Raw genomic sequence first — 14,072 nt, 5'->3', positions numbered from 1 at the left:
TCAAGAGATCGAGACCATCCTGGTCAACATGGTGAAACCCCGTCTCTACTAAAAATTACAAAAAATTAGCTGGGCATGGTGGCGCGTGCCTGTAATCCCAGCTACTCAGGAGGCTGAGGCAGGAGAATTGCCTGAACCCAGGGGGCGGAGGTTGCGGTGAGCCGAGATTGCGCCATTGCACTCCAGCCTGGGTAACAAGAGCGAAACTCCGTCTCAAAAAAAAAAAAAAAAAAAAAAAAAAAAAAAAAAAAAGTGTTCAGGCCAGGCATGGTGGCTCACACCTGTCATTCCAGCATTTTGGGAGGCCAAGGCTGGCGGATCTTCAGATCAGGAGTTTGAAACCAGCCTGACCAACATGGTGAAATCCCATCTCTACCAAAGATACAAAAATTAGCTGGACATGGTGGTGTGTGCCTGTAATCCCAGCTACTCAGGAGGCTGAGGCAGGAGAATCGCTTGAACCCAGGAGATGGAGGTTGCAGTGAGCTGAGATCGCGCCACTGCACTCCAACCTATGCAACAGAGCGAGACTCCATCTCAAATAATAATGATAATAATAATAATTTCCCACTAGTACATACTAACAGCTATGAGATACTGATTTTAAAGACTGTTTTAATGAAAGCAAATAAAGAACAGTGCCTTATGAGCCAATATTTAAAGAAAGCTGAGAGCATTATGAAAAATTTTATTTTTATTGGTTGGTAATTATACCTGGATGGCTCATGAAATTATTGTCACATCATTGGTTTTATTATTCCCTCAGGAATTCCTTCTTTATTTTAAATGTGTTTTATGCACTGAGTGCATTTAGTGTCTCCTCTGTTAGACAATTACAACACTGTACACACACAGAGCTATGTAGTGTGCCTATTTTAACTGCAGATTAGCTTCCTAGGAAGAACTGTGTTGGTATCCTTTTCCATTTAGAGTCAAAAGGAGTCTGCTGGCAGTCCTTTACAAAGAGCTGTTGAGATGACTGAATCTTTCTGAGCCAAGTCTTCACATCTCTATTTTGTTGCTTTAATTTGAATAATTATGAAAGATGGATTACTTTTTTAAAGACAGACTCTCACTCAGTCACCCAGGCTGGTGTGCAGTGGCACCATCATGGCTTACTGCAGCCTATATCTCCCTGACTCAGGTGATCCTCCCACCTTAGCCCCCCAGGTAGCTGGGCCTACAGGCTCCAACTACCATGCCTGGCTAATTTTTGTATTTTTTGTAGAGATGGGGTTTTACAATGTTGCCCAGGCTGGTCTCGAACTCCTGAGCTTAAGTGATCCTCCCACCTTTATTTCCCAAAGTATAAGGATTACAGGCATGAGCTACTGTGCCCAGCCAAAAAAGACTGAAATCTTTTATTTCTGATAGAGACCTCAAACAGCTCGCTGTATAGGCCTGACCCCAGCTTGCCTTTTTATTTCCTGCATTTTTTGTCTGTTGCTCTTTAGAGAAACTGTATGATATGAATGAATGAATGAATGAATGAATGAATGTGTGTGTGCACATACATATATCTTCATTCAAAAGCTATATAGCACATGTATGTTTGTGTGTATGTGTATATATGTGCATTTACATACGTATACACACACACACACACACACATACACAAAGCTATAGAAAATATATATCTTGTGACTAAAATTCTCTGAACTACCAGTAACTCCAGAAATCCTATTCTGGAAAACAATGGGTAACATCTAATTCATTATCTTTGAATTTTCACAAAAGGAATATGAAAATGTGGTTTCTACTGCAATGTAGTTCAGATGGGTATTCTCAGAGGCCATGGTTCCAAGAAATTTGTTTGACAACTGTATTGAGTAAAATATTTCTCCACTTTCTTTATTTTTTTCCCTCGCAAAAAAATTTAGAGAAATGTGTTATTCTTCCTCAAGTTCTCTTTTTCCTGGCTTACATAGTATGTTACTAGCAGAACTTTCTCTAAAATGAAAGAAAGTCATTGCTAAAAAGAGACAAAAAGTTAACAGGATTAGGGAATAAAAAGGCACATAGAATTGCTGGGTATGTCCAGAATCTGAGAAGATTTGAGAAGAGGAGCAGCAAGAATTTTTGTATTTTAGAATTTGAGGGGCCCTTCTGGCCTAGTTTGAAAAACACAATCAGGCCGGGCGCAGTGGCTCATGCCTGTAATCCCAGCACTTTGGGAGGCCAAGGCAGGTGGATCACAAGGTCAAGAGATGGAGACCATCCTGGTCAACATGGTGAAACCCCGTCTCTACTAAAAATACAAACAATTATTAGCTGGGCATGGTGGTGCGTGCCTGTAATCCCAGCTACTCAGGAGGCTGAGGCAGGAGAATTGCCTGATCCCAGGAGGCGGAGGTTGCAGTGAGCCGAGATTGCGTCATTGCACTCCAGCATGGGTAACAAGAGTGAAACTCCCTCTCAAAAAAAAAGAAAACACACAATCAGATTAAAAATTGAAAAAAATTCGGTAAGATCTAGTGGGAAGATAAGCTAGAATCTTGTTACCAAAAGGGTCACAGGCCTTGATTATATATTTCAAATTAACTTCTTAATTTCATATCAAAATGCATAGATACCCTCTTACCCCCTGTTCTTGCCCTCCTCCATTTCCTTGTTTCTGGCATGTGCTACGTCCGGAGCTGCACAAGGGTTCAAAGACCTAAGAGGGAACGTTGGAAGATAAAGAAAGACACAAATGTAACATAGAGAAAGGTGGGCCAGGCAGTCGGGGAGAGTGAGATGTCAGTCTCTCCAGCCCCAACCTGTCTCAGAGTACTTTATTTTATATGTTTACAAAGCACATAGCAGAGGGAGGGTGCAGTTACCCAGAACAGCCTGTGGTTATAATTCTCATACTTCAGTTAACATACTTCAGCTAACAACTATCTTGCAGCAAGGTCAGCGAAAGCTGGTTATCTCTCTAGGTCCTTCTGCTCTTCTCTGAGACATACACATTCTCCTATTATTGTTTCACTTCTCTGGAGTTCACCCAAAGTTCACAACAGCCTTGCTGCTGTTCCTCCCAGAGCGGGTGGGGTACTCTGGCTCTCCACACTTGTTAAATCCTGACCTTTCTCTGTAGCCCCTCCCATTTCCACCCTGGAGGTCTGGCTCTCAGAACTACTCCCAGGTTGCCTGGGTCTCCAAGGTAGCACCCATTAGCCATGTTGTTTCTGGGCAGGGCATCTGTTTCTGTGCAAAGAGAAAATGCTATGGTGAGTCACCAGTTCTCCTTTCCTAACAAAAGAACATTGTACTGTGCTGTTTGATTTGGGCTCTTGTGTGCAACTTGTGATTGTAAACTAATGGGGCCACGAGGCACAGCTCCAGTGACACACCTCTCAAGTTGCATTATAATGATCTGATTAGGACGTGCAGCATTAGACTGTGAGACCCTTTAAGCCTAGGATGCTTTTAATTTTGTGTTGCCAGCCCTAGGCACACTGTGCCTAGCTCAGGGTAAGTGCTAAACAAACGTCTTTTGATGAGAATACTACAGGAGGAAGGGAAGGGTTGTGCTGTACACCAAGAGTGGAAGAGCTACACTTTAAGAAACAGGCTCACCTTCGTGTGGCCTGCAGAGGGCGCCCTTGCATCATAGCTATATCGTGCATCCATTGCCCATCTACGGTTTCCTTGAGCGTACCTTTTCGGTAAAATCACAGGTAGTGAGACTGCCTGGAAATCTGGACTTAAACCTGCCCAAACACATTAGGATATCATTAGTTGCACAGAACACTATAGTTAGTCCAAAGGCACAAGAACATTCCAGAATTTGCATAAAGAATACTAAGCCGTGACATCTCAGAAAGTCAAACCTAAGGAAGAAAAGTTGCCTATTTAGTCTTCTGTTTTAATAATTCTTAAATTGGAAGGCTCCTTATACTTACTTGACGAGCAGTTCAACTAATCCAGCTACTGCATTTCTCAGATGAGGAAACAGGTTTATAAAACTGGTCCTTTAGACTACTCAAGGTGATATATCCACAGAAAAATTATACTCTCAATTCGGGCTTTAGATTTGTGTTGAGAACGTGTGGCAAAGTGTCCATTTGGAAAAAATGCACTTAAAGCCCTCTCTCTCCCTCTTCTTATTTAAATAGAAAGATTTAAAAATAAAAATATGGCCAGTCATGGCAGCTCATGCCTGTAGTTCTAGCACTTTGGGAGGCCAAAGTGTGAGGATTGCTTGAGCCCAGGAGTTCGAGACCAGCCAGCACAACATAGTGAGACCCAGTCTCTGCAAAAATGGAAAATTAGCCAGGTATAGTGTCATGGGCCTATAGTCTCAGATACTCAGGAGCCTGAGGTGGGAGGATAGCTTGGGCCCAGGATGTCAAGGCTGCAGTGAGCCGTGAATCACACCACTGCACTCCAGCCTGGGCAACAAAATGAGATCCTGTCAAAAAAAAAAAAAGGTACCGTAATAACTGCTGAATAAAATACATAAGATTTTAGAAAGACACTATTTTAATGGTGAATCTGGACAACACTTGAAGGGTACTTTTTAAAAGGTTGGAAGTAGGCTTTTAACATATTATGGGCAGAATCAATTGTGTAATAAATGATATAGAAGTAAAAAATGTTGGTTAGTCAAACTGACCATCAAATTGAGAGCCAAAAAGCCATTAAGTTATGATTCCGGACAAGGCTCTGATTGCCACAGATCAGAGAAGTTATCTGACATCTTTTTCACATTGGAAAGCTTAAAAAACAAATCCAAACCCAGATCCCCAAACCCTCAAAGCATCAAGTGCTTAAAGCATTTCTAATATACCTTCCGCATCAACCCTCACCTCCTTCTTGCTTCAGAGAAACCATGACCCTCCTCCAGGCTGTTTCTTAATCAGCACCCGCCTCCCTTCCCCGGGTGCCTCCTATTTATAGGCAGTCATAACTGGACTATTTTGGTTGTGTTGAGGCTGGCAGGAAAGAAGAACAAGGATAGCATGTTCATGTGGTGTGAGTGGTCTTGGCTTCTGGGGAAGTTGGGGGAAAGGGCTGTCCTGTGGCCCTTTGAGAGGCCCACTCAGAACCTTGCCCAGCTCTAAGGGCTAAAGCAGCTCTGAGTGGTAGCACTTTACTTTTGTCAGTATTAGAGGCCCTACTTGGGGAAAAGAACAGCAGAAAAGCAGCCCTCAAAGAAATGCTACCATGGGACATGGCCTCAAGAGAGGAGCCTCAGCCTGAAATGAGTTGGGGTGTGGCCTTGAAGAAAGGAAAGGGGCCCAGAAGAGAGACCCTGGCTTCAAGGGTCAGGAGGAAGGCAGATGGTTTGTTGGAAGGAAGCCACTCAGGATTCTTTGGAAAGTGAGGACAGTGAACATGGAGATTAAGGACTCTTAAACAGGGCAAGTTACAGGAATTCTCCCCTGTAACAGCCAATGGAAAGGGAAGGACCTGAGCACTCTCCTGGCCTCTCAAGTTTGCAGATGCCTGGAGATCACTGGGAGATCTTGTTTAAATGCAGAATCTGATCCAATAAATCCAGAATCCTGCCTCAGATTCTGGATGTCTACCAAGCTCCCTGGTAAGGCTACAGGTTCTTAGGCCCCACTTTCAGAAGCAAGGGTGTCTTCTAGACTTCAGAATAGAAAAAGTTGAACAATAGAGACTATGTACCAGATAGTCACCTAGGGGCAAATTCTTCCAGCTCCAGTTCAAATCCAAGGTTGTCCTTGCAGATTCCTAGGTAGTAAAAGGACCTGAGGGGTTCAATTATTGGGCAAGGAAGGAAAAGAATCCCAGATTTAGGAACCCCTCATCAATTTCCCTTGGGGGTGGGAAGAAGAATGGCTGGTTTTTCATTAGGTGGGGGGGCCAAGATCACCAATAATCAGGGAGATCTGGTGAGGTAGAGGAAGATGCCAGCAAGAAAGGCCCTGGAGGGCCTGAAGCAGCTGCTGAATTCTCTATAGGCAGCTTTTCGCATGCTACCTGGAGGAGGCCACTGGGAGGTTTTGAAAGAAGACACTAGGTTACTCCACATTAGCACTTGCCAAACTAGATGACCTGGTGAGAGAAGTTGCTAATTGTAATAGAAGCAGAATGTTATCAGTACTGAGTTTAAAACAGTTTTCCAAGGGGAAATGAGGACAGGCCTATGCAGCTGAAAAGCACTAGGTGTTGGCTTTGCAAAAAGCTTAGGTATACTTATGAACAGGGTTGCCAGGTGTTCTGTGTTGAACTGGACAGTGTGGTATTTTAGCTTCTGGTGGATGAAAATGCAGTAAATGCCTGTTTTGTTTTGTTTTTGAGACGGAGTCTGGCTCAGCTGCCCAGGCTGGAGTGCAGTGGCACAATCTTGGCTCACTGCAATCTCCACCTCCTGAGTTCAAGTGATTCTCCTGCTTCAGCCTCCTGAGTATTTGAGACTACAGGCACACAGCACCACACCCAGCTAATTGTGGTAATTTTAGTAGAGACGGAGTTTACCAAGTTGCCCAGGATGATCTCAATCTCTTGACCTCATGATCTGCCCACCCTGGCCTCCTAAAGTGCGGGGATTACAGGTGTGAGCCACCGTGCCTGGCCAGTAAATGCCTGTTTTTTTTTTTTGGGGGGGGGTGGGGAGGAAGGCAGGAAGGAAGGGAATAAGGACGGTAGGGAGGAAGGAAGGGATGAAGGAAGGAAGGAAGGGAGGAAGCGGGGAGGGAGGGAGGGAGGGAAGGGAAGAAAGGAAATCAAGCAATGAAAGAGACATTGCCGACCTGGATCTAGAGGTTTACAAATTGATTTTTTTTTGAGAGAAGGAAAGAAAAAAAAATAATAATAAGTAAAGGAGAGGAAGAAAGAGGAAGAGAAAGAGGGAGAGTAAATGGAAATACTGCTTTATTTTGAAAAAAATTGGGTATTAATAATGGCCAATCAATGTTTCATTTAAACTTATGGGTAGGTGTGATGTGGTATTGACAAGAATATATATTTTGTGTAATTGAAGTGGAGAGCTCTATAAATATTTATTAAGTTTACTTGTTCTGGATCTGAGTTCGAGTCCTTGATATCCTTATTAATTTTCTGTCTCATTGAATCTAAGTCTCCTATCTGGGTGTTAGGATCGTTAGCTCTTGTTGTTGCATTGATCCTTTTACCACTATATCTTTGTTGCTTTAAAATCTATTTTATCCGATACGAGAATTGCAACTCCTGCTTTTTATTTATTTATTATTTATTTTTGCTCTCCATTTGGTTGGTAAATCTTTCTCCATCCCTTTGTTTTGAGTCTTTGTGTATCCTTGCATGTGAAACAGGTCTGGATGTAACATGCCATTGGGTTTTAGCTGTGTCTTTTGATTGGGAATTTAGTCAATTTAAATTTAGGGTTACTGCCATTTGATGTTGACTGGCTGTTTTATCCATTTGTTGGTGTAAATTCTTCTTTATGTTGGTGCTCTTTACTTTTTGGTGTATTTTTAGAAAGGCTAATACTGGTTGTTTCTTTCTGTGTGTAATGCTTGTTTCAGAAGCTCTTGTAAAGCAGGCCTGGTGGTAATAAAATCTCTGAGTACTTGCTTTTTCATAAAAGATTTTATTTTTCCTTCAGTTGTGAAGCTTAGTTTGGCTGGATATGAAATTCTGGGCTGAAGGTTCTGTTCTTTGAGGATGTTGAATATTGGCCCCCACTCTCTTCTGGCTTGTAGAATTTCTGCCGAGAGATCTGCTGTAAGTCTGATGGGCTTGCCTTTGTGGGTAATCTGAGCTTTCTCTCTGGCTGCCCTTAGTATCTTCTCCTTCATTTCAACCCTGGTGAATCTAACGATTATGTGCCTTGGGGTTGCTCTTCTTGAGGAATATCTTTGTGGTGTTCTCTGTATTACCTGGGGTTGAATGTTGACCTGCTTTGCTAGTTTAGGAAAATTTTCCTGAATAATATCCTGAAGGGTATTTTCCAGCTTGGATTCATTCTCTCCATCGCATTCAGGTACAACTATCAAACGTAAATTTGGTCTTTTCACATAGTCCCACATTTCTTGGAGACTTTGCTCATTCCTTTTTATCCTTTTTTCTCTAATCTTTTCTTCATGTTTTATTTCATTAAGTTGGACTTTGACCTCTGATATCCCTTCTTCTGCTTGAACAATTCGAGTGTTTAAACCTGTGCATACTTCTCGGAGTTCCTGTATTGTATTCTTCAGTTCCATTAATTCACTCATACTCCTCTCTAAGTTGTCTATTCTCAATAGGATTTCATCAAACCTTTTTTCAAAGTTCCTAGTTTCTTTACGTTGGGCTACAACATGTTCTTTTAACTCCCCGAAGTTTGTTATTATCCATTCCTTGAAGAGTGATTCTGTCATCAGGAGGCGCTCGTTCTCCATCAAGCCTTGTTCCATTGTTGATGTGGAACTGTGATCATCTTTAGAGGGAGGGGCGTTCTGCCTTTGAGTATTCTCAGCTTTTTTACGCTGGTTTCTTCCCGTCATTGTAAATTTATCCTCCTGTCGTCTTTGAAATTACCAACTTTCAGATTAGGTCTCTTGAGTGGACGTCCAGGTTGTTAGTTCCCAGAGCCAGAGCAGCAGTGTTAAAACTGATGGTGCTTTTCTGCCCAGGATTCTCCTGTCGGGCTTCCTTCTTGTTTCCGTAGTAGGCGACTCTGCCTTCCCGGGGCTCCAAACCTCGGTCAGAAGGGGAACCGGTCCCGTTTACTCTGCGCCGAGCGCTGCCGCTTCGAGGTGCCGGCGGAACCGCTGCGCCGACCACGAGCCGCACTGGCAACTCGTGTGTTTCCACCACTGGGGGATCTTCTGCTTCGTGAGCGACCAGACTTTGTCTGAAAGTGTGGCGTCCTCTAGTTCTCCGCGCCTTCCCTGAGAGCTGCAATCCCGGGATGTTACCGATCGGCCATCTTGGATTGTTCTCCAATGCCTGTTTTTAAAAAAATAATTATTATTACAGTCAGGCGGGGTGGCTCACACCTATAATCCTAGCACTTTGGGAGGCCAAGGCGGGCAGATCACGAGGTCAAGAGATCGAGACCTTCCTGGCCATCATGGTGAAACTCTATCTCTACTAAAAATATAACAATTAGCTGGGCATGGTGGTGCATGCCTGTAGTTCCAGGGGCTGAGGCAAAAGAATCACTTGAACTCAGGAGGTGGAGGTTGCAGTGAGCCAAGATCATGCAAAAAAAAAAAAGAAAGAAAGAAAAAGGACTGGGTGCAGTGGCTCAGGCCTGTAATCCTCATAATTTGGGAGGCCAAGGTGGGCAAATCACAGGGTCAGGAGTTTGAGACCAGCCTGGTCAACATGGTAAAACCCCATCTCTACTAAAAATACAAAAAATTAGCTGGGTGTAGTGGTGGGTACCTGTAATCCCAGCTACTTGGGAGGCTGAGGCAGGACAATCACTTGAACCCAGGAGGCAGAGGTTGCAGTAAGCCACAATCACACCACTGCACTCCAGCCCTTGTGACAGAGTGAGACTGTATCTCAAAAAAAAAAAAAAAATATATATATATATTATTTCACATGTGCTTTATCTTACATTTTGATTGATTTTTAATAATCAGTCGTTTGTAATTTCAGCTTTTAATTATTCTGCTGCTCAGTATTGAATGGACAAACACTACTGAAAACAGCCTTATACTTCTTTTGAAATGTGAGGAACTATTTATCTGTGTGCAAGTAACATGTTCCAACACTACTATTAAGAATTCTGTTAAATAAAGGACAGGTCTATCCCTTAGGAGGGGAGGGTACACTCTACAAGAAGTTTTTTCTTCCAGTCTCTATGGGGTGGATATTTTTGTAATCTATTTTGGATGAAGCAGGGAAAATATAGTCATCTCTGAGGCAATGATAAGAGCTAACATGTATTGAGGGTTTACCATGTGCCTGACAACATGGGCACTCTACATCTTCCACCTCCTTCCTCACAGAGATCCCATGAGGAGGAGGCTCCACCTCTCTTCATTTTACAGAAGAGTAAACATGCTCAGAGAGATTCAGCATTGAAGCCCCAAGCCTGGAAGGTATCCTTTATTTCTGTTTTCTTCTTAGGCCCCTTCTCCAATTTATTAACAAGTTCTATCAGCCATAACTCCAAAATACATTTTTAAATTATGACCTTTTTCTCCTACCCTAACTCAAGTCCTCATTATCTTGCTTGGATGTTGCATTAGCCTCCAAATTTCCCCCCTGGGGCCACTCTTACCCTTAATACCATCTTCCTTCCACACAATGGCTAGAGTGGGGTTTTGTTTTGTTTCTGTTTTTGTTTTTTTGAGGCAGCGTCTAAGACTGTTGCCCAGGCTGGAGTGCAGTGGTGTGGTCATAGCTCACTGCAGCTTCAGTTTCCTGGGCTCAAGTGGTCCTCTTACTGCAGCCTCTCAAGCAGCTTAGGCTATAGGTACACACCTGGCTAATTTTTAGTAGGGATGTGGTACCACTATGTTTCCTAGGATGGTCTTTTTTTTTTTTTTTTTTTAGAGATGGAGTCTTGCTCTTTTGCCCAGGCTGGAGTGCAGTGTCGTGATCTCAGGTCACTGCAACCTACACCTCTGGGGTTCAAATCATTCTCCTGCCTCTCAGCCTCCTAAGTAGCTGGGACTACAGGCGCCCACCATCACATCTGGCTAATTTTTGTATTTTTAGTAGAGATAGGGCTTCACCATGTTGGCCAGGCAGGTCTCGAACTGCTGACCTCAGGTGATCTGCCTACCTTGGACTCCCAAAGTGCTAGGATTACAGGCGTGAGCCACCACACATGGCTGCTAGGCTGGCCTTGAACTACTGGCCTATAGTGATCCTCCTGTCTCAGTCTCCCAAAGTGTTGCGATTACAAGCATGAGCCACCACTCCTAGCTCACAGTGATCTTTCTAAACTATACATCAGATATTGTACTCTCCAATGGCTTCTCTTCATATTTACAACAAAACCCAGTCTTTTCCAGGACTTACAAGGCCTTACATGATCTGGCTCCCCATTGCTGCATGCAAACTCTTTGTTCATTCATTCAACCAATATTTACTGAGGGTCTGCTGTGTGCCATGCACTCTTATAGCTGCTAGCATATTGCTCGTGTACAGAGCTCACATCCTAGTGACAGGAGACAGTAATCAAAGAAATACAATGTGTGTCAGGTGGCAATAAGTGGTATGGAGAAAAATGAAGTGGGAAAATAGACTAGGGAATGCTGTGTGGCAGTGAGGGGCCACCATTTGTAATAGGATGGCCAGGAAGGCCTTCTCAAGAAGGTGACATCTGAGCAGAAACCTGAAGGAGAGGAAGGAGTGAGCCAAGTAGACTTTGGAGGAAAAACATTCCAGGCAGAGGGAAAAGCAAATGCCAAGGTACTAAGGAAGAGACGAGTTTGGTGTGTTTGAGGAATAGCAAGGAGGCTGATGTGGCTAGAGCAGAGAGTGCAGGCAGAAGTCAGAGAGGGCTTGGCCATGCGTTGGGGAGAGGGCAGACCTGTAGGAATGTATTGGCTCCTAACCAAGGGACTTGGACTTGGACTAAGTAGGTGGGAAGCTAGGGAGGGGATGTAACCAGAGCAGTGATATGATTGTGTAGATGGACAATGTGACTGTAGGGAGACGGGCTCAGCACCAAAGACAGAAACAACAAGACATCGTGGCACGGGCCAGAATGGTAGCTATAGAGGAAGAGAGAAGCGCTCACATGTTGCTGAATGAATAGTGAATAAATGAATTCACTCAATGATGGAGCCAGGATGCACACACAGCAGTCTGACTTGAGTGGCCTTGCTCTTAGTAAGGGTGAACAAAAACTAGGAGACAGGGGCTGCTGCAGCCTCCTTGGAACTTTCTAGCTCTGAGATTTTAGCAGCTTCCCTTCTGTGGGGTATGCAGGGAGGAAGGAAAATACTCCTATAATGGAAGCTTTATTGGAAAATGCAGAAGGTAGAAAAACATCAAGAAGGACAAAAAAAAAAAAAACCCAACAGGCAACCAACCAGTCAACCAGTAACAACGTACAGGTCTGAGACTGGGGTACTGATGAACAGCCACTTAAGCCACATACAATCACTATATGCAATTTTTTCCCCCAAGAGAATGCATTAAAAGGAATGATTTGGAATTTTAAAAAAATTTTAATTATGTCTTTTAAAAATAAACTGAATAATTTGTAAAACTATGGAGAATATGGTGTGACACAAAGGCTATGACTTTAACTCACCTTTTCTGGGAAAGCAACTGGTTTAGAAGATTGAATGATGCAAACATAAAGCAAAGATTCTGAACCATCCGGTCTCTGGGCTGCACTTAAATTTTTAGCTTCATTAGAGATGACTTGGAGCTGCCATGCTTGTCATGCAAAACGTATTCCTCCATGTTATCTTCCATTTGCTAATCAGTTGGATCCATTTGAATCAAATTGTGCCTTTGTAGACTTGGTTGCTTCTTTTGGAAGTGTTTCTTCCTTCAAACTAGATTACAGAAACAAGAGCTGAATTAGACACATAGCTGCAGAAAGCAGATTTCTACTTTCAAACTTTAAATGAAAAATATTAATATTGAGAGTATTTATTTCATGTTGAAACCAAGCAACTTTCTTGGTAAAGTTCTATTTCTTAACACACACAGTCAGAAATTGATGGGAGTGACCACATGCCCCGAGGAGGCAGGTAGGCCCATCCAGAGCAGGAGCTCAGCTCATGCAGATGGACCTTTGACCCTAGCTCTGTTCCTCCTATTTGGATGACCCTGGCCAACTCACTGCACCGTTACTTTCCTCATCTGCAAAATTCATGTCTCTAAAATCCCCTTGCGGGGTTGCCATGAGGATGAGCTGAAAAGATGTGTGTGGTGTCAGAGAATGATTTGCTTGATCAATGGAAGTGATTAAGTTGTTAGCAGTCTACTTCTTGCTTTTGTAGAGTTGCATTTTTTGTAGAGTTCTAGCTCTTTGTTCACAGACAGGGTGACTATGTAATTTATCATACAAACTGGGAATGAATAAATGAAATGAAAGATTAAGTGGAGGAGAGTGTGGACTCAAAGGTGTGGTCAGGACTCTTCCCAAACAAACCTGAACAAATATGGTTACCTTCCCTAAGACTAATGCGTGGTCAGACTGAGCAGCCTGTGGGAGAAAGCTGGCTGCCATCATTCTGCCATCTACTGCTGGAGGAACAACAAGTCAGAAGGAGACTGGCAGGCAAAGCTAGACCTTGTCTGTGTTGGGAAGACTTACATGGTGTGCTGGTGAAGAACTAACAACCGCTGAGCACAGTGGCTCACACCTGTATTCCCAGCACTTTGGGAGGCCAAGGTGGGAGGATTGCTTGAGACCAGAAGTTTGAGACCAGCCTGGACCACCTAGTGAGACCCTGTCTCTACAAAAAAATCATTTTTTAAAAAATTAGCCGGTCCTGGTAACATGCACCTGTAGTCCCAGCTATTGAGGAGGCTGATGCAGGTGGATCATTTGAGCCCAGGAGTTAGAGATTGTAGTGAGCTATGATTGTGCCACTGCACTCCAGCCTGGGCAACTGAGCAAGACACTGTCTCAAAAAATAGACAAACAAAAAGAGTAACAACTTGGTCTTTGAAAAATATTGAGTAACCAGGCACAGTGGCTCACATCTGTGATCCCAGCACTTTGGGAGGCTAGGCAGGTGGATCACTTGAGGTCAGGAGTTCAAGACCAGCCTGGCCAACATGGCGAAACCCCATCTCTTCCAAAAATACAAAAAAGTAGCTGAGTGTGGTGGCAGGCAACTGTAATCCTGGTTACTCAGGTTGAGGCATGACAATTGCTTGAACCCAGGAGGTGGAAGCTGCAGTGAGTCGAGATCAGGCCATGGCACTCCAACCTGGGGGAGAAGAGTGAAACTGTCTCAGACAAAAAAAAAAAAGAAAGAAAGAAAAAGAAAATTACTGAGTGAAGAAGCCTTCTTCCTTTCCTCCCCCACCACCTTATAATTTGGCAAAGGGCCTCCCTCTGTTGGGCCTACATTGTTTTCTAGGAGATAAAAATAGCCATGTACCAAGATAGCATCGAACCTTCAGGGGCAGGTGAGGATTCCAGCATGGGGGTATAAACAGGTCTTTTCTGTGAGCCAGGCTACATGGCTTTATGCTACTGTGTTTATTTCTCTTTGTTA

General features: G+C 43.4%; 1 protein-coding gene across 1 annotated transcript in view; it reads right to left on the bottom strand.

Moving 5' to 3' along the window:
* LOC128928111 (DNA-binding protein RFX8-like) overlaps positions 1-14,072 on the bottom strand; it is a 37,064-nt gene that overhangs the window by 10,064 nt on the left and 12,928 nt on the right. Inside the window, 2 exon segments of the mRNA XM_078345199.1 lie at positions 2,582-2,656; positions 3,562-3,695. Coding sequence (XP_078201325.1) covers positions 2,582-2,656; positions 3,562-3,695 — 209 coding nt within the window.

The sequence above is a fragment of the Callithrix jacchus genome, chromosome 1 (genome assembly GCF_049354715.1).
Source record: "Callithrix jacchus isolate 240 chromosome 1, calJac240_pri, whole genome shotgun sequence".
NCBI classification, from domain to species: domain Eukaryota; kingdom Metazoa; phylum Chordata; class Mammalia; order Primates; family Cebidae; genus Callithrix; species Callithrix jacchus.
The sequence above is the reverse complement of the archived record's forward strand: the minus strand, read 5'-3'. Positions and strand labels throughout refer to the sequence as shown.